Raw genomic sequence first — 24762 nt, forward strand, 5'->3', positions numbered from 1 at the left:
GTATCATTAAGACTTTTTAAAAAAAGTTTCCCAATCAAGCTGTGTCAGTTCAATGTTTGTAAGATCCAACATGAATCAGAGATGTTGAGATGTGGGTCATAAGTGAGTTGTAGAGCTGCTCATCTACATGGCAATTCAGTAATATTTCCTTACGTATAGAGAGAAAGAGCATTGAATTTGAACCCTAAACAAAATGAAGTCTGTCTCATTCTACCAAAAATCTGAAATAATGCTGAAATATGAATTGGACTTCTTTCTGTAATTTTGTGCTTTTCATTAAATCCAATTTTGAAGTCTGATCTTCTGATGTAACAAATGTCTAATATTTTCAGCATCTGTGTGGTGAAGGTTTGGCATCCATTGATCCTGTTTATCCCTTAAAATTGGTCACATTATCCTGATTCTTTGTATAGTGAATAACTTTAAATTGTATTTGGACATTTTGAATGTTGTATTATGTTTCAGCCCTGTTCTCTCCCTTTTGAGATCTTTTGCTGTGGAAGGCCGTTAGCCTGGTGTGGTTCAGCCTGTGTGTCTAGATCCGCTTCCGTGTGTTGGACCCACGAGCTCTTCTTGTGGGTGTAAGCTGGGTGTGTTCGGGGTTAGGCTGAGACACCTGCAGGCACACACGTGGAATTAGGACCCCTCTGTAGGTTTTCCCCTCTGGAATTCCCTCCCACACTCTCTGGCCCTCAAAGGCATCTCTTCTGGATCCTCCATCCAGATGGCTACAGTTCCTATTACTACTGCCAGGCCAATTCATGGGTGAAAAAAAAATCCATGAGAGAGAAGAAATAGGAACCTTATTTTTTAAATGTATTTTTAAAGTCTTTAGACCTCTGCTCATGTTTAAATTCCCATACTTGCTTCTTTAATGTTTTTATGCTTATGTTACATACTTGATCGTTACAGGATCTGTATTTTTAGAGATACATAGTTCTTTCCTCTTTAATTTCAACAGATACTTGATTTTTCAGTGTATGAAAAATTTAGGGTTTTTTTTGCTCATATATAGCTCATCTTCCTCTGGAGAATGTTTTATGATTGAATTGTTATTTGCTTCTTTCTTGCTCTGGAGGACTAACAACTAGAGAATATATATTCTTTATCGCATATGTTTGTTAATCTGAAGTCAAAACTAACATGAAGGAAATTCATAATCTCATAATTCTAGAAATTAAATGAAAAAGTAAACTGAAGTGAAAATGCAGTGGAAATGTTTCAATTGTGCTATGGTGAGACCCATTGCTCTTGCTGATTGCACATAAAATCTTTGGACAAAGTATAAAAGACAACTCTGAAGATCTCTGAAAAGTAAACAAAAGTGGGCCAGTTATGGAAGGAGCATTTTGGAGATGGACACTGCATGAGGGTGAGTTTCCCGTTTCTTTTCTCAGAAACCGTGTTGTTTTGACAAAGAGCAAACAGGAGGAGGGGCCTCTGAGAGTCGGAAGGAAATTGTGATTCCTGCTGCAGTAAGGATGAGCCTTGAGGACATTGTGCTGAGTGACATAAGAACAAATACTGAATGATTCCACTTACATGAGGACCTAGAATAGTGAGTGTCATAGAGACAGGAAGCACTGATAGGATGGTGGGTGCCAGGAGTTGGGGAGTGGCTGGGAAGTTGTGTGTAATGGGGACAGAGCTTCAGTTATTCCAAGTGCAGAGAGTTCTTTCGATGGGTGGTGTGTATGCTTGCACAGCCTCTGTACTATACTATACATTTAAACATGGTGAACATGTTACATTTTTTGTTTTCTGTATTTTATCCCAGTTTTTAAAAAGTAAATGCATTGACCCTATGTTTATTTTACCTGACATTAAAGAGAAACTCCTCCTGCTCACTCTCTATGTGGTGTCTGTCTCACTCTGTATTAAGGTGTTCCTATCTTAGGATACAGCTAATATGGACTTCCAAAAATCATTCTCCATCTTTGCATTTATTTGGATGCTTTAGATGATTTTAACATTTTGGGATCTATCATGTTTTATGTTTTTTCTATTTTTCTCCTCTGTTTATTTTTCTCTCGCCTTTGCTTTCTTTTGAATTATTTGAATAATATATGCCTTTAATTTTTATTTTTTTGGGTGCACTGTGTGCATGTGGCATCTTAGTTCCCTGACCAGGAACCAAACCTCTGCCCCCTGCATGGAAAGCACAGAGTGCTAACCACTGGATCGCCAGGGAAGTCCCTATTTGAATAATATTAATATTCTGTTAACAAATGACATTTTGGCAATATGTCTTTGAACATTTTTATTTGCTGTAGCCCAGGGCATTACAATATGCATTTTTAATTTTTCCAGTCAGTTTAGAATTAACATAGTAGCACTTCGTGTAATTTCTCAGACCCTCAGTACCCTATAGGTTTATCACAGCACCATCGCTGTTACATTTATTACATATAATGAAACTCCCACTAGTCCATGTTACACGTTTTGCTTTAAACTGTTCTGTGTATTTGAATGAAAATCTGAGAAGAGATAAAAATAATCTTTCCTAGGCACCCAGCTGTTTACCATTTCTGGGCTCTCCTTTAATTTCTGAGGTACCGTGTTTCCCTTCGGCATTAAGTTGTTCAGCCTTCCTCCAGGAGCCAATTGGTTGGCAAATCCTCTCCAGTTGTACTTTGAGAATTAATTCATTTTACTGTTTTTCCTGAAATATATTGTTTCTGGGTATAAAACAGAGTTTTTGGTCTTCTTTTTTTCCCTTCTGGCTCTTAAAAATATCTTCCACTGTCTTTTGATGTCTGTTATTGCTGAGGAGAAATCTATGGTCATATGAATCATTGTTTCCCAATATGTATCTATGATTTTTATCTTTAGTTTAATCATGATCTGCCCAGGGATGGTTTTCTTTTAATTTTTCCTGTTTGAAGTTTGCTGAAATCCACGTTTGTAATCACATTTGGGTAGTTTTATGACGATCATCTATTTATTTTTTAAAATATAGTAAGTTATTTATTATGTTTACTCTTTACATTTTGGAAGTCTTCCAATATCTTTTCTTTTCTTTTGGTTTTATTGAGATATAATCAACACACAGCACTGTAAAAATTTAAGGTGTACAGCAAATGATTTCAGTTATATACATCATGAAATGATGACCACAGTAAGTTTAGTGAACATCCATCATTTCATACAGTACAAAGTTAAAGAAATGGAAAAAACGTTTCCCTTGTGATGGGAACTCTTCTTACTCTCTTAACAACTTTCCTATGTAACATGCAGCAGCTGCATCTCAGGTACTTCCCTGTCTTATAATTGAAATGTTGTACCTTTTAAGCACCATCACCCCGTTCACACTTCCTCTCCCCCCACTCTCCTCTGGGCACCACAGAGCTCCTCTCCTGTCCATGAGTCTGCTTGTTCAGTCCTGAAGTGCAGTCGGCCCGCAGCACTGTGTTAGTTCCAGACGCGCAGCACAAGGACTTGATATTCCCATACGTTTCAAAAGGATCACCACAGAAATCTCGTTACCATCTGTCAACATTCCAAGATGTCACGTAATTATTGACTATAATCCCTACACTGTGCATTTCATCCCTATGACTCATTTATTTTGTAACTGCAAGCTTGTACCTCTTATTTCCCTCACTATTTCTCTCTTTTCCCCCACCTCTTCCCCTCTGGCAAGCACCTGTTTGTTCCCTGTGTCTATGACTCTGCTTCTGTTTTGTTAGGTTTGTTCATCTGTTTTGTTTTTTAGGTTCCACGTATAACTAAAATCATACAGTATTTGATTTTCTCTGTCTGATTTATTTCACCTATACCCTCTTGGTACAACCATGCCTTGTAAATGGCAAGATTTCCACTGTTGTGTATATATAAACCACATGGACACTTAGGTTACTTCCATATCCATTATAAAAATAACTGCACTGAACATAAAGTGCATATGTCTTTTCTAATTAGTCTTTGTGTCTTCTTTGGATAAATGTCTCAGAGTAGAATTGCTGGGTCCTATGGCAGTTGTCTTTTTAGTTTTTTGAGGAACCTGCATACTGTTTTCCACAGTGGCTACAGCAATTTACGTTCCCACCATGAGGGTTCCCTTTTCTACACATCGTCACCAACACTTGTTTTTTGTGTTTTTCACAATAGCCAGGTGTGAGATGATATCTTATGGTTTTGATCTGCTTTTGTCTGACAATGAGGATGTTGAGCATCTTTCATTGTGCCTGTTGGCCATCTGTACATCTTCTTTGGGAAAATGTCTATTCAGTTCCTCTGCCCACTTTTTAACTGGGTTGTTTATTTTTTGATGTTGAGTTGTATGAGTTCTTTGTATATTTTGGGTATTAACCTCTTATCTGATATGGCACTGGCAAATATTTCATCCTATTCAATAAACGGTCTTTTTGCACAGGGTATTTTTAGTTTGTAGTCCTCTTTGTTTACTTTTGCTTTAGTTTCCCTTAACTGAGGAGAAATGTAATTTTTTTTTTCTGCTAAGGCCAATATCAAAGAGTATACTGCTTGTGTTTTCTTCTAGAAGTTTTGTGATTTCAGGTTTTATATTTAAGTCTATAATCCATTTTGAGTTTACTTTTGTATATGTTGTGAGAAAATGTTCCAGTTTCATTCTTTTACATGTAGCTGTCCAGTTTCCCCAGCACCATTTATTGAAGAGACTGTCTTTTCCCCATTGAGTATTCTTGCCTCCTTGTCCTAGGCTAATTGACTATAGGTATATGGGTTTATTTCTGAGCTCTCTACGATCTGTATGTCTGTTTTTCTACCTGTACCAGGCAGTTTTGATTACTACAGCTTTGTAGTATAGTCTGAAGTCAGGGGGCATGATATCTCCAGCTTTCTTCTTTTCCCCAAGTTTGCTTTGGCTATGTAGGGTCTTTTGTGGTTCAGTATACATTAAAATCCTAAAGGCTTACTTGTTTTAATTCTTCAAAAAATATCATGAGTATTTTGATAAGAATGGTATTAAATCTGTAGATTCTTTTGGGTAGTATGGACATTTTAACAATATTATTCCTTCCAATTTGTTAAGACAGAATATCTCTCCACTTCTTTGTATCATCTTCAGTTTCCTTCATCAGTGTTTTACAGTTGCCAAAGTATATGTGTTTCACCTCCTTAGTTAAGTTTATTCCTAGGTATTTTTTTCTTTTTGATGTAATTTTAAACAGCATTGTTTTCTTGCTTTCTCTTCCTATAGTTCATTATTGTGTATAGAAAAATAACAGATTTCTGTATGTTAATTTGTATCCTGCAACTTTACCAATTCTTTCATTAGTTGTAATAGTTTTTTGATGGAAACTCTAGTGTGTTCTCTAGATAGTATCACGTCATCAGAAAATAGTGGCTTTTTTCTTCTTCCCTTCTAATCTGAGCGCTTTTTATTTCTTGTCTGATTGCTGTGGCTAGGACTTCTAACACTATGTTAAATACAAGTGGCAGGTGTGGGCATCCTTGTCTTGTTTCTAATTTTAGAGAAAAAGATTTCAGCTTTTCACCATTGAGTATGCTGTTAACTATGGGTTTGTCATAACTTTTATTTTATTGACGTTTGTTCCCTCTATATCCAGTTTGATAGAGTTTATTATGAATGGATGTTGAATTTTGTCTACTGATTTTTCTGCATCTATTGAGATGATTGTGTGATTTGTTTTTCCTGTCCTTTTGTTAATATGGTGTCCTACATTGATTGATTTCTGGAATATTGAACCATCCTTACATCCCTGGGGAAAAAAATCCTACTTGATCATGGTGTGTGACTTTTTTTTTAATGTAATGTTGAATTTGGTTTGCTAATATTTTGTTGAGAATTTTTACGTCTATATTTACCAGAAATATTGGTCTATAATTTTCTTTCTTTTTTTTTAATCCCTTTGTCTGCTTTTGGTAACAAGGTAATAATCGTGGCCTCGTAGAATGAATTTGGGAGTGTTCCCTCCTCCCACATACTTTCGAATCATTTGAAAAGAATAGGTAGTAGCTCATTAAAAGTTCAGTGGAAGTTCCCTGTGAAGCATCCTGGTCTCAGACATTGTTAGTTTTTTGATTACTATAATTACTATCTAATATCAATCAGCCTTTTCAGATTGTCTATTTGTCCTGATTCAGTGTTGGGAGATTATCTGTTTCTAGGAATCTGTTTCTTTTTGGTTGTCCAACTTATTGTCATATGACTATTTATAGAGTTCTCTTATGACTCTTTGTGTCTCTGTGATATTAGTTATAACTTTTCCTTTATCATGTATTATTCCATTTATTTGTGTCCTCCCTCTTTTTTTTAAATGAAGGTGTCTAAAAACTTACCAATCCCAAAGAACAGCAATGCCAAAGAATGTTCAGACTACTGCACAATTACATTCATCTCACATACTAGTAAAGTAATGCTCAAAATTTTCCAAGCCAGGCTTCAGTAGAATGTGAACCATGAACTTCCAGATGTTCAAGCTGGTTTTAGAAAAGGCAGAGGAACCAGAGATCAAATTGCCAACATCTATTGGATCATCGAAAAAGCAAGAGAGTTCCAGAAAGACATCTGCTTCTGCTTTATTGATTATGCCAAAGCATTTGTCTGTGTAGATCACAACAAACTGTGGAAAATTCTTAAAGAGATGGTAATACCAGACCACCTTACCTGGCTCCTGAGAAATCTGTATGTAGGTCAAGAAGCAACAGTTAGAACTGGACATGGAACAACAGACTGGCTCCAAATCGGGAAAGGAAAACATCAAGGCTGTATACTGTCACCCTGCTTATTTAACTTATATGCAGAGCACATCATGTGAAATGCTGGGCTGAATGAAGCACAAGCTGGAATCAAGGTTGCCGGGAGAAATACCAATAACCTCAGATACACAGATGACACCACCTTTCTGGCAGAAAGTGAAGAGGAACTAAAGAGCTTCTTGATGAAAATGAAAGAAGAGAGTGAAAAAGCTGCCTTAAAGCTCAACATTCAAAAAACGAAGATCAGGGCATCCGGTCCTATTACTCCATGGCAAATAGATGGAGAGGCAATGGAAACAGTGACAGACTTTATTTTGGGGGGCTTCAAAATCACTGCAGGTGGTGACTGCGACCATGAAATTTAAAGATACTTGCTCCTTGTAAGAAGAGCTATGACCAACCTAAACAGCATATTGAAAAGCAGAGACATTACTTTGCCAACAAAGATTCATCTAGTCAAAGCTATGGTTTTTCCAGTAGTCATATATGGATGTGAGAGTTTGACTAAAAAGAAAGTTGAGCACCGAAGAATTGATGCTGTGGTGTTGGAGAAGACTCTTGAGAATCCCTTGGACAGCAAGGAGATCCAACCAGTCCATCCTAAAGGAAATCAGTCCTGAATATTCATTGGAAGGACTGATGCTGAAGCTGACTCTACAATATTTGGCGACCTGATATGAAGAACTGATTCATTAGAAAAGACCCCAGTGCTGGGAAAGATTGAAGGCAGGAGGAGAAGGGGATGATAGAGGATGAGAGGGTTGGATGGCATCACTGACTCAATGGACTTGAGTTTGAACAAGCTCTGGGAGTTGGTGATGAACAAGGAGGCTTGGTGTGCTGCAGTCCATGGGGTCACAAAGAGTCAGACATGACTGAGTGACTGAACTGAACTGAAAAGCTTACCAATTTTGTTTATCTTTTAAAAAAGAGCTTTTGGTTTCATTGAACTTTTCTCTCCTTTTTTTTTTCTGTCTCTATTTCTGCCTGATCTTTATGACTTCTTTCCTTGTGCTGTCTTTGGTCTTCTTTAACTTTGTTGTTTAACACCTTGTTTGATTTATCTGATATATAGTAAACTGTATGAATTTGAAGCATGCCAATGGATTCTATGGATGTGAGAATTGGACTGTGAAGAAAGCTGAACGCCGAAGAATTGATGTTTTTGAACTGTGGTGTTGGAGAAGACTCTTGAGAGTCCCTTGGACAGCAAGGAGATCCAACCAGTCCATCCTAAAGGAGACCAATCCTGGGTGTTCATTGGAAGGACTGATGCCGAGGCTGAAACTCCAATACTTTGGCCACCTCATACAAAGAGTTGACTCATTGGAAAAGACCCTGATGCTGGGAGGGATTGGGGGCAGGAGGAGAAGGGGACGACAGAGGATGAGACGGCTGGATGGCATCACCGACTCGATGCACATGAGTTTGCGTGAACTTCGGGAGTTGGTGATGGACAGGGCGGCCTGGCGTGCTGCGATTCATGGGGTCGCAAAGAGTTGGACACGACTGAGCGACTGAAATGAACTGAACTGAATGGATTCTTTTCAATGTGTATTAAACATGTAAAACAACTATCACAATCCCCCAAATTTTCTTCACGCCATTTGTAAATCTTACTCTGCTTTTCTTTTTTCCCCTCATGCATTCCCAGACAGTCATTGATATCCTTTCTATCCCTTTACAGTTTGTTACTGGGTAAGAGGTTTAGATCTTAAGACTGGGATTCGAGTGAAACTCATGAATTATCTCAAACAGATATGCTGTTAAATGACCTTCCATGTGTTTGTGAGCTACATGTATCAAAGTGAAGAGACTTAACAGACAAAGCCTAAGCCATATATTTCAGTTAACCCAGAGAGCACAGGCTGCACACTGTGATTAATAATTTTGAAGTCAGTACCTTACATCATCTTTTAAACGGCTCATTCATTGCAGAATGGGCTTCCCAGGTGGCACCAGTGGTAAAGAATCTGCCTTCAGTGCAGTAGATCCATGTTCAATCCCTTGGTTAGGAAGATCCTCTGGCGAAGGAAATGGGTACCACTCTAGTATTCTTGTCTGGAGAATCACATGGACAGAGGAGCCTGGTGGGCTACAGTCCATGGGGTTGTAACAAGTCGGATATGACTTAGCAACTCTCACTTCCGTTGCAGAATAATTACATATTTAATGCCATTTCACCATATGTATTTTAAGACCTTGATTATTCGTTTTTCAGCACTGATTAGCACCAAAGGACTGATGCTAGCATAGCCGTTTCCCACGAGCATCTGGACACACATATGCACAGAGTCAATATCCCACAACTTTCTTGAGAACCAAGAGACAGTTATGTCCAAAAAGTACATGACCACAAAGAAACTCATGAGCAACAGAATGGTCTGAGTGGCCCTTTCTTCTGGGGGTGCTTTTGGAGAAAGCTTGGTGCTCTGAAGATGCTGGGTCTGCCTCTTATGCCTGTACAAGAGAGTCACCATGTATCCACTTGAGAGGGCCATGAGCCCCAACAAGCAGACGTCTTGGAAGGTCCTCAGTACAAAGTGTACGTACCTAAGGAAGTGAATCACGGGGCAAAGTGAGCAGGATTCAGTGACATGTAGAAGATGGGCTGAGGTCACACTGGGGGTGGCGACAGTGGACACTAAGAAGTAACCACTGATGAACATGTTGAAGACCCACAGGAAGAGAGTGCAGTACAGGTTGTGATGGGATGAGTGAGGTTTGAACTTTGCCAGACGGGAGTTTCTGGGGCTGAGGGTGATGGCCCGGAGGACACTCAGCAGGCAGGTGGCGCAAATGGAGAGGCCCCTCATCGAACTGTACAGGTGGACAACCAACTTACATTGGATGTCATCCCAGGTTTTCTGAGACCCAAAGGTGTCTGTAGCCATAAATGCCACGGTTAGTAGCATGACTATGTGGATTAGGGCCAAGTGACCAATGGTCAGGTCAGTGGACTTGGGTCTGTGCTCAAGAAGGAAGTTGTGGGCATGGAAGAGAAGAAGGATGGTGTTGGCCAAGATCCCAATGGCAACTTCGGAGAAAAAGGCATTTCTTATGTCAATGAAACTGGAAAGTCTATTTTTATTCATCTTTGTGGAGGAAAATAAGCATGTAGTGAGTACCTGTGGAGAAACTCAAGGAAAACTCTTTATCTTTAACTCTTTATAATATGACCAATATCAACAACCTCAGCTGGCACTATTGCCACTGTCTGAATAGGTGGCTTGGACTCCCCTGGTGGTCCATTGGCTAAGACTCTGAGCTCCCAAGGCAGGGGGCCCGGGTTCTATCCCTGGTCGGGGAACTAGACCCCACGTGCCACAACTAAGGCCAGGTGCAGCTCCATAAATGAGTGGACACTAAAAAGGAGCAGGTGGGCTGACCCCAGTCTACGCTTCACCACTATTCAGTGCACAAGACTGCTTTACCTATCCCCTGCCCCAACACCATCCCCAGTATTCCTCTAGCCTGACTACTTCCCAGTCTTCACTGGCTTGTGTATGTCATTGCTGGACTTGCATAGTACCTGAGACTTCCTCTATAGTGAGAAATAGTTTGCCTTTCATCTGCAGAAACGTGATGTAAGGCTACATGTGTAAAAAGAGCTCTATCGCTTTTGTTGAATTAGAATGAGGAGAAATGCCTACGGGTGGACCGCAGGTCCTCTTAAACAAAGGGTGTCAACTAGATGGCCACGCACAGAGTTGTTTTATCTCGGTTCTCTCTTTCCTCTAGCTTATTGATTGTCAGACCAAATATACAAAGACTAAATGTTGACAGGCACAGTCCCTGAGAGGCAGCTTGAGATTAAATGTGTGAGTGGACACCGAGTGCAAGTGTGGCTCCAGCAGCCACTTTACGTCTGAGCCTCAACTGTTTATCTCTTGTGTAGAACACGGTAAACACATTACCTCTATGCTAAAGATATTATGAAAATAAACAGATTAAGCGTGCATAATATAACAGAAGAGTGTATGATGCATATAAGTCTCTATAGAATTATAGAATTTAGTATTATCTAGTTCCTCATACATGTGACTTGGGAGAGTTGGTGCAGTTCTCTTAATAATTCCTTAGCCCTGCTCCTGCCTCAGGTGAGAGGGGAATCACTACGAAAACTGGGGACCATTTAAAAAATCTCTGTACATCGTGCCCTGATGGAGTGTTGCTCTTTTCTTGGAATCCTCCAAGGTAACTTCACATCCTACATATATTTCATTATCTAACCTGAAAACACTACTTTATGACTCTGAGTTGTCAGTCATTAGCAGGAACAGATTTCTTTTCTCTCCGCCCCTTGACGTGTGGTACCAGGGTGGTAAATATAACAGCAGTTTAAATAGATTATGGATTGTTTTCTTTGCAGGTTTTAATTAGAAAACTGGTGTTCACCCCACCCTGAAGGAGGTTTCTTTCATAGGGCTTCAGTACAGGACTTCAAGCCGGCAGGTGTCCTTCAAGCAAGCACTGCTATCTCGCTAGTCAGGAGGACCGAGCACACAGTTCATACTCAAGAGTTTGGTGATAGCCTATTGGGATATCTTATCTGTGCGATGCATGTATTTACTTTAAGTCAAGCCTTATAAATATGAGGTACCTAGCATCATAAAATGGCTTTAGACATTTTCACAGATCTGTTATCTGTAAATCAAGAGTATAGGGCTATGATATTTTCACAGGTACTTAGCAAGAAGTTCTATTGCTTAGTTGCTCTGAACATGCTGTGCTGTGCGTAGTTGCTCAGTCATGTCCAGCTCTTTGCGACCCTGTGGATAGTCCACTAGACTCCACTGTCCGTGGGATTCTCCAGGCAAGAATACTGGAGTGGGTTGTCATTCCTTTCTTCAGGGGATCTTCCCGACGCCGGGATCAAACCCAGATATCCCATGTTGCAGACAGATTCTTTACCAGCTGAGCCACCAGGGAAGCCCATGAATACTGGAGTGGGTAGCCTATCGCTTCCCCTGAAGATCTTCCCGACTCAGGAATTGACCTGGAGTCTCCGGCATGGCAGGCAAATTCTTTACCAGCAGAGCTACCAGGGAAGCCCCAAATTATCTCTAGGTTACTTACAATACTTAAAACAATGTAATGCTGTGTAACTAGTTGCCAGCATGTGGCAAATTCAAGTGTTGGTTTTTGGAATTTTCTGGAATTACAAAAAATATTTTCCACCCTGGTTGGTTGACTCTGTGGATATGAAACCCACACATACAGAGAACTGACTGCATTATGAAGATATGTGGCCATTTCTGTGCTAACATAGTGTTTTTATTAGAAAACATCCTGGAGGATTTGAATATTTCATAGACACCAGGAGAAGAGAAGAAAGGACGTGTGCGCTTTTTCATCTGCAACAGGATCATAACAATGCACACTTATTAGGGTGGAGGTAATGTGTAAATAATGTTTAATGTCAGCACTTAGGAATTGGCCTGAGATGTGAAAGAGCATGTATATTGGTTTCTCATTATCTTATAGGTCAGCTTCATCTTTGCTGTTACATTTGTCATCCATAAATCAAGTTAAAATGGTCCAGAGGCATTTATAAGATGCAGTTGATCATGTACCACTCTAGTGGGTTTGGGGCTGCGGGTATATTGGGTATATTCTCCACCTACCTTGAAGCACAACTGTTGCTGGAAAACTGCGAAGAGAACTGCAGGGAACTGTCTAGCACTCTCAGGAAAGCCCAAGCATCAGCCAGATGTCAGTGCGGCGTGCAGAGCACTGGTGACGTGTGTAAACCCCAGAGGGACGAGGAAGACAAACATGGGGAGTATGTGAGTTGATGGATGGCAGCTATTTCCCAGAAAACATGGGCGAGAATTATCTATTGATTTTCCTAAGTGAAAGGATTGTGAAGTCCAATCTCAGGTGCTCATTTGAACCACAGTATTTATAGTGTAAATATGTTTTATCTATAGTGAGAAGAGTAATTATTTTTTCCAATTAAAGGAACAGTAAAACCCCAGAGGCTCTACATGTCACAAATATTAAGTTGTCAAACCTCGAGAATACAGAGTCCTGTGTGAGAGTTGGTTTCCCTAATCAACCAACGGCAAAATAAGAGCAGAAAGGCTTTCTTGCTAAACTGCTTTCACTTTCATTTATCATCACAGTCTTGGTATTTTAGTAACAAGAAGGGAGATTGGTTAACATCTATCTGTTTATTATTATAAATGCATGATAAGATATAGTTTGAAAAGTAAAATGTAGTTCTCACCACGGGAAAAAAAAATTCTGTAAACATTTACAGTGAGCATGTTAACGAGACTGATTGTGGTGGTCATTTTACCACACATACAACTATCAAATCATTATGTTGTGCATCTGAAATTACTGATATGATGTGTGTCAATTATGCCTCAACTGAAAAATCACAAAGAAAGGAAAAAGAAAATGCAAAACCCAAGCACAGAGATAAGGGTTATAATTTTCTTCCTAATGAAATTTGTTCTGGCATATCCATACCAATGGAAATCTTTTAATGAATATGAAATAATATATGGATTAAAGATAAACAAATGGACCCAAATAGTCTTTCTCCTCACAGATTTCTGGGAGATAATATCCTTAGACAAGCATAGGAAATCTCTATCATCATCATCACTTTATTTTCTTAATTTTTAATGTAATTGCAGCCTCATTTTCACTGTTCTGTGATTTGAGGTTTTGTAGCTGCTAAAACGTAGGTTTAAGTGCTGACACCATTAAAATTTGTGGTATTAAAACCAAGACAAAAAAGGTTTTCATGAAAAAATACTGTAGATATTTTATAGTTATGCAAAGTTAAAGTCTCTTTATGAAACAGTTTTTTGAACAAAGAACCTAATTTCCTCATAAGGAATCTAAATTTTTAAAACTATACCAACTACAGAAGACACAATAAATATAATAGTTTTAGTTGCTTTGTGGAGAGAACTAAATTGAGTATATTTAATTAAAAACCAGAGCTAAAATTTACCCTTTCATGATGAGTATACATATGAATTAGTAAAATTTCAGTCTAAAATGAGTAGATAATATAATCATATGTAACTTGAGAACTGATACAATTAATAAATGAAAGTAATTTTATTCAGAGAAATTGAATGGGTACCTAAAATTAATTGACTACTCATTTGAGAATCAAATAATTTTTATGAGTCATGAAATTAAATGATAAGCATATTTAGAATGTTCATATTGCCTTGTAGACAAAGCAGTCCTCTGAGCTATGGTAGATGGCTTAGCTGGATGCCTAATCTGAGGCTACCAAAAAGCCTCACCGTAGACCCCATTTCCTCCTTCCGTGCCCTGTCTAGACCCTACCCACGCACTATTCTGTGTGTGTGGAATAGAGAGGCACTTACCCAGATGGACGTGTGGGGTGACCTGTGCACGTGCGAAGGGCCCGCACAGTTTTAAGGCAAGGATGTCATTACCTCATCTCTCTGCAGGCCTGTAATTTTAGTGTCTGTAGAAATGTGACAAGATCTGGCTGGGGACAACAGAACCATCCTGTCCCCAGTGGAATGTTTTACTTGTCCCTTGACTTTATTTTCTCTTGGAAAATAACAAGCTGGGAAGATTTGAGCTCAAAACTTTTCCACCCATTCCCTTGCCATAGCTGTGTGGAGGGGCGAAAGGTCACAGTACCAAGTGCTCTCATTTTCGTCCTGAGATCACATTAGTGTTATCTCACTCCACACTCTGTCATGTCACTCTCGGGGGTGAAAGATTTCCGGTGCCTCACATGCGTTCACAGCGGCTGTGTGTGTGCTGTCCCCACAACATGTGATGGGCACCCTCTTCCTGGGGTTGGTTCTCAGGACAGCACGTGGTTTCTGGGTGTTATTGTCCTTCTATTCCATGATTCCTATCCTATCAGTTTCAGACTGAGTCGGTTGCTAAGTTGTGTCCAATTCTTGTGATCCCATGGACTGTAGTCCACCAGGGTCCTCTGTCCATGGAATTCTCCAGGCAAGAATATAGACTGGGTAGCTGTTTCCTTCTCCAGGGGATCTTCCCAACCCAGGCATCAAACTTGGGTCTCCTGCACTGCACGCAATTCTTTACCAACTGAGCCACCAGGGAAGCCCAGTTTCAGATTAAATAAGATATTAAAGTATCCCTATGGCCATAGGTGAAGACAGCAGACACCCCTTGGAGCCAATTTCTTTTCATTTTCCACAATTTCCTAAAGTAGCCCCGTAATGTGATATAAAGACTCATCCCCTATATGTTAATGGCCCTTTCTAAGATGGAATACACATTCTGAAAAGATCTGGGAATCTTTTGCATTCTGTGACCAAGGCACTGAGAAGCCCAGCTCCTGATTCTTCTAGGGCAACAAGCAAGAACTATATTGTTATGGCCCAGTGCGGAGCTGTCCGTAGATTCTGGCAGTAGAAGTGCCTCGGAATTCAGTGACATAGTTTGTAAAAGCAAAAATCCCACACAGTTGGATCTTGAGTGATTCTTAGCTTTTCTTTTCCAATTCATTAGAAAGGGAACCAGAAAAAAAGACCAGTTTCTGCCCATTCAAAGCAGTTAAAAAAGAAAATTAAAATGCTCAGGAAAAAAATTACTATATACCTACAGAATGTAGAGTCTGCCTGCAGTGTGCGAGACCCGGGTTCAATCCCTGGGTCGGGAAGATCCCCTGGAGAAGGAAATGGCACCCCACTCCAGTACTCTTGCCTGGAAAATCTCACGGATGGAGGAGCCTGGCAGGCTACAGTCCATGGGGTTGCAAAGAGTTGGGCATGACTGAGCGACTTCACTTTCACTTTACCTAGACTAAATACACACCACTGATATTTGATCAACTGAGTCTTCATAAAAAAGGACCCTAAACCATCTCATGTCTTCCAGTGCTATGGGCTAACCCACACCATGACGTGTGAGGTCCATCACATAGATCTGCACTTGCTGTCTCTGTTCAGAAATGTGGAAGCTTTATCTGTGGTTGCTAATCAGACATACTGAACAACAAGGAGAAACCATGAAAGGGAGTGGGAGTGGTAACCACACATACAAAAGCAGTGACGTTCTCTCCCCCAACCGTGTCAACCAGACACCACCTAGAAGACAGATCAGTCAGCTACGTTTGGCTTTTTCTTGTGCACCGTCAGTAAGGAAGTAATTAAAATCATGAGAAGCCTACTTTTTGCTTCTTTTCCAAAGTTTGAGCAAAAAAAAAAAAAAAGCTTGTCTCACTTTTTGACATTGACCAAGACAATTCCAAAGATCTGATCTAGAAATGAAAAAACTCATTCTCGGTTTTTTCTTTATTATTCTTGCGTTCCAGTGTTGATGTTATTTTAACAGTTTATCATACATGATTTAAAATGTAAAGCCTGCAGAATAATTCAATGAACGCTTATTAACAGCTTTGGTAGTTATGGTCTTTCTGTCATTCGCATCTTCGTCCACTGCACACCAGCCCATCATTCATCACCACTTACGGTTCATTTAGAGGTTTCAATTTATTGTTTAAATGTACAAACCTTACCCATACAATTTTGACAAATGGAGGCACTTGTGAAACCTCCAAGCAGACAATATAGAGTATCTCCACTTTCCCAGAAGACTTGCTCAGGTGCCTGCACAGTCAGCCCCTCCACATCCTACAGGCAACACCATGACCGTTTCATTTTCCCCTTAGGTCACCTCTGACTCCCTAGAACAGAGACATCAGGCAGTGTTTACTCGGAGAGTCTGGCTTCTTTTGTTTGGCATGACAATGCCTGAGGAAGTAGTTCTGTCACTTGGATTGTTGAGCAATATCCTGCTGAAGTGAAATAACAATTCACTTCTTCAAGGACACTTGGATTGTTTCCAACTGTTGTCTACTGTGAAATGCTGCCGTGAATGTACAAGTCTTTTTTTTTTTTCTTTTTGTGGATGTGTTTGCATTTTTTTCTGGGATAAATGCATATTAATATGTGGAATTGCTGAGCAAAAGGGTAGGTTTATGTTTGACTCAATAAGAAACTGCCGCAATCTTCCAGACTCATCGTATCATTTTACATTCCCACCAGCGATGCCTGAGACTCGCTGATTAACATCCTTGCCACATTTTTGGTTTTGGTCTATAATTTCATATATCCTACTGGATGCGTAAAAGAGTATTACTACCTTACCTTGTTTCTGATCTTAGAGGGAAGACCTCTTACCTTTAAGTATGATGTTAACGGTACATGTTTGGTAGCTGCTCTTTATCAGGAAAAGGAAATCCCCTTCTCATATTAGTTTATTGAGTTCTTTTTTTTTATTTTCCATCAAGACTGGGTGTTGGATTTTGTCAAATGTTTTTTCTGCATCTATTGATATAATTATTATATATGATGTTTTCTTTTTCTCAGTTGATATAATGGATTATGATCATTGATTTTTAAGTGTTGACCCACCCTAGGTGGGAATGAATCCACATAGTCCTGCGGTTTATATCTTTTTATGTGTTGGTGGATTTGACTTGCTAATATTTTGTTAAGGATTTTTGCATCTATACCCCTTCTCTATCCTTTGTCCTGTATTTTAGTTCTACAGTGTTATCAATCCCACAATGTATTGTTTCTTTTGCTTTAAACAGTCATTAGGTTTTTTTAAAATTAAGAGAAAAACAAGCATAGCTTTTTGTATTTTTTACATATTTGTCATTTTTATTCTTTATTTCTTCCTGTGGATCCATGTTTCAATCATTTATTTCTTAATTACATCCTCAAGAACCTTCTGTTGTATGTGTTTATATATCATTTATTTGTTTATGCTAGTGATTAGCTCTCTCAACTTTTATATTTCTAAAAAATATTGTTCTCATCTTCAAATATGATTTTCACTAGATATAGGAATCTGTAGGAAAACATTTTCATTGTCTTCTGATTGCACGATTTTTGATATGCTGATGTCTCTGATTTTTGTCTTTTTTCATCCATTTTAAAATGTCTCTCGTTTTGGCTACTTTAAGGTTTTTCTCTTTTATCTTTGTTTTTGAGCAGTTTCACTGTACTGTGCTGAGGTCTTGTTTTTTAATATTCATTATTTGTTTATTTATTTGGCTGCGTCGCGTCTCAGTCACGGCGTTCAGGGTCTTCACTGCATGCTTGTGGGCTCTCTAGTTGTGGCCTCGGAGTCAGTAGTTTTCCCATGTGGGCTTCGTTTTTCCACAGCATGCGGCATCCTGGCTCCCCAGCCAGATATCAAACCCGCGTCCCCTGCATTGCAAGGCAGATTCTTAACCACCGGACACCAGGGAAGTCCCTGAGGTCTTGTTTTCTTTCTGTTTTTCTTAGCATTTTTTCAGATTCTTGGTCTATGTCATATTTGGGAAGACTTTGACCTTTATTTTCTCCCAGTGTTTTCTTCTCATTTTCTTTTCTTTCAGAGACCCTGATAACACATATTAGAGAGTGCTTATTACCCTACTTAGGCTTATTTCATTAAAAAAGGCTTTTCCCTCCCTAAATGAGTTTGGATATCTGTTAATTGTTCTGAAGTTCCTTGAAGCTTTTCTCTGTGGTATCCAATCCTCCCATTTGAAATTCTAGATTGTAGACATTATATATTTATTTCTTACATTTCTATTTAGTTCCTTTTAGGTTTTAATGTCTCTACAGAAACAATCTTTTCATCTGTTATATCTGCTCTAACCTTCAAAGTATTGATAGTAGTTGTGTTAAAGAGTGTGTGTGCGTGCGTGCGTGCGCACTCAAGTTGCTTAGTCGTCTCCAACTCTGCGACCCCATGGACTGTAGCCTGCCAGGCTCCTCTGTCCGCAGAATTTTTCAGGCAAGAATACTGGACTGGGTTGCCATTTCCTACTCCAGGGACTCTTCCCAACCCAAGGATTGAACCCACATCTCTTACATCTCCTGCCTTGGCAGACAAATCTTTTACCACTGCGTCACCTGGGAAGCCCCACTTGTTTTAAAGCACTGTCTCCTAATTCTAATACCTAGAACATGGGTGGGTCTGCTTCCAGAGATTATGTTTTCTTTTGATTACAAGTTACGGGGCCCCATTTTGTCACATGTTTTATAGTTGTTTATATAATTCTGTGTAAACTACATTTGATATTGAAGCATAATTTGATATTGTGTACTTCAGAGAAAATGAAGGCTCTTGGCTGTCTCTGTTAGGAGGAGGCCCAGGTCATTCAGGTTCCTCATACAGTTGAGTTGAGGTGGGCGACACCTCAGCTTTAATTATGTTCAATATGCCTGTCATTACCTCAGCTCTCAACCTCTAGCTCTGCCTCTTTTATTCTATTTTTTCTTTTATTTCCTTTCAGTTCACTTTTAAGATTGACTCACAGCTTGGAACATAAACGAAGATTTTGAAATCACGAACTATATGAGTACTGATACTCAGAATCTGGTAATACATGCTCCACCTGAGAATTGACCTAAGGGTGAGGGTGTCCATCACATACTCTAGGTGGGGGACATGTAGAGCCACTGGAACTCGCTGGAGGGATCAGGTATCTCTCACCCCAGAGAAGGACATTACAGAGTTGAAATGGGATTATTTTAGTTTGATCTTGGCATCCAAATGGGAGAACTAGTATTTTCTACCATGACTGTTACCCTTCTGATCCTTCCACTCAGATGTGGCAAGGGAATTTACAGAAAAGTTTTGAGTACAGATCTTCCCAGATATTTATTTTCCTGGAGAGAATGAATTAAAATTAATAGACAAGTAAAATGTTCCATTGGGGACAGCATGGTTCTTTTGTCCCCAGCTGGATCTTGTCACCTTTCTAGACACTAAAATTACAGGCCTGCAGAGAGATGAGCTAATGACATCCTTGCCTTGAAATTGCTCCAGTCCATCTCACACACACAGATCACCCCACACGCCCATCTGAGCAAGTGCCTCTTTGTTCCACACACTTAGAACCAGTGCTGGATGCGCTTGTAGGCAGGCTGCAGAAAGAGGCAGATTTGGTCGAATAGAGATGTTTTTTCAGATGAGCCCTTCTACTCTAACCATCTCCCAGGTCAGAGGATGGCTTTCTCTTTAATGCAGTGGGGAAATGTTCCTGTCAGCGTAGTTAGTCCTTTAAGTTGGTGACTCATAAAAATAATGGGTCTTTTCATGTGAAATGCTAAATTAATTAATTGCTGATAGGTGTTTTTTCCCCGAATAAAATTACTTTTATTTAGTTGCTATTTCAGTTCTCAAGGAAGAGATTATACTGTTATGTTAGAGTATTACTAATATAATCATATTTTTCTTAAAGGAACAAATTTTTAGCTCTGACTGGGTTTTCATTAAATATGCTCAGTTTCATTTCTCTCATTTTCATAAATCAATTAGAGCTTTTAAAAATAAGTGCCCTCTGGGGTTTGGGTTATTTTTTTAAAAAAAGCAAACAAAAAACTAAGCATTTAGAAGAAAACCAGATTCTTTGTTTGAAACATCACTTTGTAAAGAGAGTTTAACCTCACATTCCTACAAAATATTTACCACTTTTTTCTCATGAAGATCTTTCTTGTCCCAGTTTTACCTTCATAAGTTTCAAATTAATGTAGATAGGACTATGCTCTAGCACTTAGGGAATTTCAAATCAGAGGACAGTGAAAATGAGGCTGGGATTACATGAAAAATAAAGAAAATATAGTGCTGATGGTAGGCATGTCCTCTGCTTGTCTACTGAAGACCTAAGTAGAGTCAACAGTATGTGGTGAGGAGAAAGACTTTGTGTCTACTTCTCTTTTCTTCATAGGTTATTCATTTTAAAAATATCTGTTCCCTTTCATTTCGGATATGCCAGAACCCATTTCATCAGAAGGAAAATTTGGAACAAAAACCATTTTCATCTGCCCTGACCTCTATGCTTGAGTTTTAGATTTTTTTTCCAAACTATGTCTTGTGAATTTATTATGAGAGAAATGGGAATTGATCTTTTTTTGTTACTGAAATACAAAGAAGAGGATGATAAAGTAAAAACTCTGAAGCAAGTAAACCAGACCCATTCTCATCTAGGGCTTTCTGGGTTTGTGATAAAGCACCTGTGGGGTTTTCCTTTGTGTTCGGGATAATGATTACTCTTGTTTTGCCTTTTCACAGAATAGATGTAAAAATATCGATGCTGTAAATACCCAAACAGCCATGGGTAAGCAACCACCCCGAGCTATACTTCACAATCCTTGAAATCTGTAAAAACAGTAGATAATTCTCACCTGTGTGTTTAGGAAACTGCTGCTGTTACACTCGACTGTACCTCAGGTTTCTGTTTTTCGCTCTCCTGAGGTTCATGTTTTCAGATGCTCTGTACCCATCACTGGCATCTGGACGGTGGTGATTGTGCTTCCTTGACTTTTCAGGCTCTTTCTCCATCGCTCTCTTCCCGGTTCTCCAGCTGAAAGGTGCCACAAGGTGGAACGTGTTTTCTAGCACACCCACAGTCCAAACCCACATACACGGCGTATGGTCACTCTCTCCTCCCAGATGCTTTCTGTTCATTCCTGCTTTATGACAGAGGATAGCAACGATGGGAGTGGAGGTCCTGCGTCACACAGCGGTACCAAGACGTGCTCTTTCGTGTGACTAGGGCACACTGCACATTGCTGAGCATAGACCATGCTGTTTATGCCTCATCGCCATCCCAAGCCATTACTCTGCTCGTGTAGAGCGAACAAGATGCTCTCTCCTTTCCTTCACCCTGTCGTCTGTCCACAAGGTCACCACAAGGTCACCACGCCCACGTTTACCTTGGGCTCTGGTGCGGGGTGTCCTCTTTCCACGCACACTCGTCACTTCTCTGACCCCTGGCTCGAGTGAAATGACCTTAACATTCTTCAGCAGTGTGTGGCCCGTTTTGATGGCACTGTGTACCACATGATTATCCATGATTCACATAATCGCACAGTGATACAATGTCTAAAGTGATTGCTTCCTTGACCGGGTGTTTGAAAGGCGCCTCAGCTATGAGCCCTGGTCTGCGCCATCAGTCACAGCAGCTCCTGGCGGTGATTTTCCCAGATGAAGCCGATGCTTCTCACTGACGTGCATCACTCCATGTATGTGTTGTTTTCTTTTCCTTGTTTTATCTTTCGTTTTTGTTTCCTAATTTTCCCACATAGCTTTTCTTTCCTCTTTCTCCGTGTAGCCTCTTAGAATATGACCTGTTTCCGAATTTTCGTTTATGTTATTGTGTGTGTGTGTGTGTGCCTGTGACTTAGGTCATTATGATCAAGCCCCTTTGAGGGCATCTCAGGTGTATAAATGAGATTTTTTGTGCTTGGTACATTAGTGAGCCAGATACCCTCTGAACATCAGTCACTGCTGAGAGCCTTACTTGAGGAGGGTCTCATGGATTATTACCCTACTGACGGGAAAAGTTTCCGCTCTGTCACTGCTCTCCTGAACAGTGATGTGCAGTTCAAGCAGTAAGCGTGATGAAGCATGGATGTGCGAGGACTCACACAGTAGGATTTATTTTAGCTTGTTTTAATGAAATATTCATATTTTCCAGAATATGTTTGCTAATGAAGCACAGAAATAGGCATATATCTTTCTTTTCTAAAAAAATGTTTATTTATTTGTCTGCGCTGGGTCTTAGCTGTGGCACTCGGGATCTTTCTTTATCATGTTCATGTAAAAATAAACAGATAAATGAATATTTGCAGTATGTTTCTCACTAATAGAGTTGTCTGTGAACCCTGAAGTCCGGGTGTAGTTGGATGATTAGAGTCATAATTCCCTTTGTCTCTCCTGGCACTCCATGCCAGCTAATGTAAATGGGTGCTTTTGATTGTGTTAATGTTTGTTACCTTCCTGGATCAATATTTTGGAGAAAGGAGATCAACTTTTCTGCTTCTACTATGGAATTTTCCTATAGAGAAATAAGATTTGCCAGTGGTTTTAATAGTGACTGTTGACTGTGAAAAGTAAAAAGTAAGGTAAAAATGAGCAACTGACGCCTATAAAGCATGACACTTAATTGTAGCGGTGCCGCTAGAGCCCAGCCCAGTAGTGGGGCACATTATCCACCGTGGATGGGCTGCGCAGGGGTGGGCTGGGGGAGAGAAACGGAACGGCATCCAGGTAGGCGCGAAGGCAGACTTGAGTATCAAGCCCATGGATGCGTGGACCCGAACACGGATGCATTTGGATCAGTCCACGTGTTTTCATGATGGTAATAGAGTTGGTTGAAAATGGTGAAGGTAATATTTGTGGTAAAGAGAATTTTTCTTGTTTTTCTCTTCAGATGTTTACTACAAATATATGTCCCCATAGAGATGGATAAAGGTAAACCCTCCAGTTCTTTTGCTGTAAGAAATGCATCCTTCTGCGAGGTTGGTATTGGGATCTCAGCCGACACCATCCTTCTTCTCTTGCACGTCTACACCTTCCTTCTCGAGCACAGACCCGAGCCCGCTGGATCTGACGATTAGTCACTTGGCCCTAATCCACATAGTCATGCTGGTAGCCATGGGGCTCATAGGTACAGACATCTTTGGGTCTCAGAACGCTAGGGATGACATAAAATGTAAATCAGTTTTCTACTCAAACAGGTTGACAAGGGGCCTCTCCATTTGTACCACCTGCCTGCTGAGCGTCTTCCAGGCTATCACCCTCAACCTCAGAAACTCCTGTTTGGCAAAATTCAAACTTGAAGCGTCAAATCACAACCTACATTGCTTTCTCCTCCTCTGGGTCTTTAACATGTCCGTTAGTAGTCGCTATTTAGTCTCAACCATTGCCACTCCCAATGTGACCTCGGGCAGTTTTCTGGTTATCACTGAATCCTGCTCACTTTGGACCTTGAGTTACGTTCTCAGGTACATACATTTCTCCCCAGCGACCTTCTGGGACGTCTCTCTCATAGGGCTCATTGCAGTCTCAAGTGGATGCATGGTGACTCTCTTATACAGGCATAAGAGGCAGTCACAGCACCTTCACAGCACCAAGCTTTCTCCAAAAACATCCCCAGAAGAAGGGGCCACTGAGACCATTCTGTTGCTCATGAGTAAGTCTTTGTCGTCTTGTACTTTCTGGACTGCATGATCACTTCCTTCTCAGGAATGTTGAGGAAGAGTAACCCAGGTCTTCTTTTTGTCCAGATGCTGGTGGGCAATGGCTATGCCACCATCAGTCCTTTTGTGCTAATCCACACTAAAAACAAAGGATCGAGTTCTTAAAATTCATGAAGGGAAGGACAGTAGATGTCTAATTATTCACTGATAGATAGCTTCTCTTAAGTGAGCCAATTCACTAGTTTTGGAATGATTAATGGTGGTGTAGAGGATTTGCTGTCTTGAATAATTTAAATATATGGAGTTATGCTTTTTCTCCTAAATGTATTTACTTGATATTTGTGGCTGACAAGTACCTAGTAGATAATGTAGCTCTACAACTATCTAAGAAGACACGAACTTCTAATCAGTCTCCTGAGACAGAGCTCTTAACACAGTTTCAAACTCTAAAGTGAGATGAAATAGAACAATTACTATCTGGAGATGGACAAAGGGCCAAGAGAAAACAAAAAGAAAACATAACAAAGGGGCTCAAAAAATTTGGGGGTTGATTGTGGTTGTAGATACCGGAATAACCACCAATCTAAAATAAACATGACACCTGTTAAATAAAAAACACTCATAAAAATTCTAGACATGAAATTTTTAGAAATTGAAATTAAAAAATACTGTCCAGTTCTAGACCAGTGGAACCCATTCCTCTTGCTAATTGTGGCTGATATATTTGGACACAATATTTTTTCAAGACTACCTGAGAACTCTGATACAGACACAAATACAAGCTGCTTGTGGAAGAAGTCATGTCTTGGAGACGCAGCCTACCTAGGCGTCAGTTTTCCACTTCTTTTCTCACATGGACTTCTAAAGAGCTCATGAATTGACACGACAATGATAACAGAAATAATATACTTCTGCCCAGAGGAAACAGGCCAAAGGGCCTGGGAGGGCCAGAGACGTGGAGGGAATGCCACAGGAGAGACAACCAGAGAAGGCCTTTCTAATTCTATGTATTCTTCAAGAGATGGGAATAGCATACCACCTTACCTGTCTCCTGACAAATCTGTATGCCAATCAAAAGCAA

At 40.0% G+C, this 24762-nt stretch overlaps 1 protein-coding gene and 1 pseudogene across 1 annotated transcript; one reads left to right on the plus strand and one right to left on the minus strand.

The window, feature by feature from the left end:
• Nucleotides 1-8835: 8835 nt before the first annotated feature.
• LOC113880777 (vomeronasal type-1 receptor 90) lies at nucleotides 8836-10671 on the minus strand. Its single transcript, XM_027523339.1, has one exon. The coding sequence runs from the start codon at nucleotides 9798-9800 to the stop codon at nucleotides 8886-8888; it is 915 nt and encodes a 304-aa protein (XP_027379140.1). The 5' UTR covers nucleotides 9801-10671; the 3' UTR covers nucleotides 8836-8885.
• Nucleotides 10672-20887: 10216 nt separating this feature from the next.
• LOC113880969 lies at nucleotides 20888-23846 on the plus strand (annotated as a pseudogene).
• Nucleotides 23847-24762: the final 916 nt, after the last annotated feature.

This window comes from Bos indicus x Bos taurus, chromosome 22 (genome assembly GCF_003369695.1).
Source record: "Bos indicus x Bos taurus breed Angus x Brahman F1 hybrid chromosome 22, Bos_hybrid_MaternalHap_v2.0, whole genome shotgun sequence".
In the NCBI taxonomy this organism is placed as follows: Eukaryota; Metazoa; Chordata; class Mammalia; order Artiodactyla; family Bovidae; genus Bos; species Bos indicus x Bos taurus.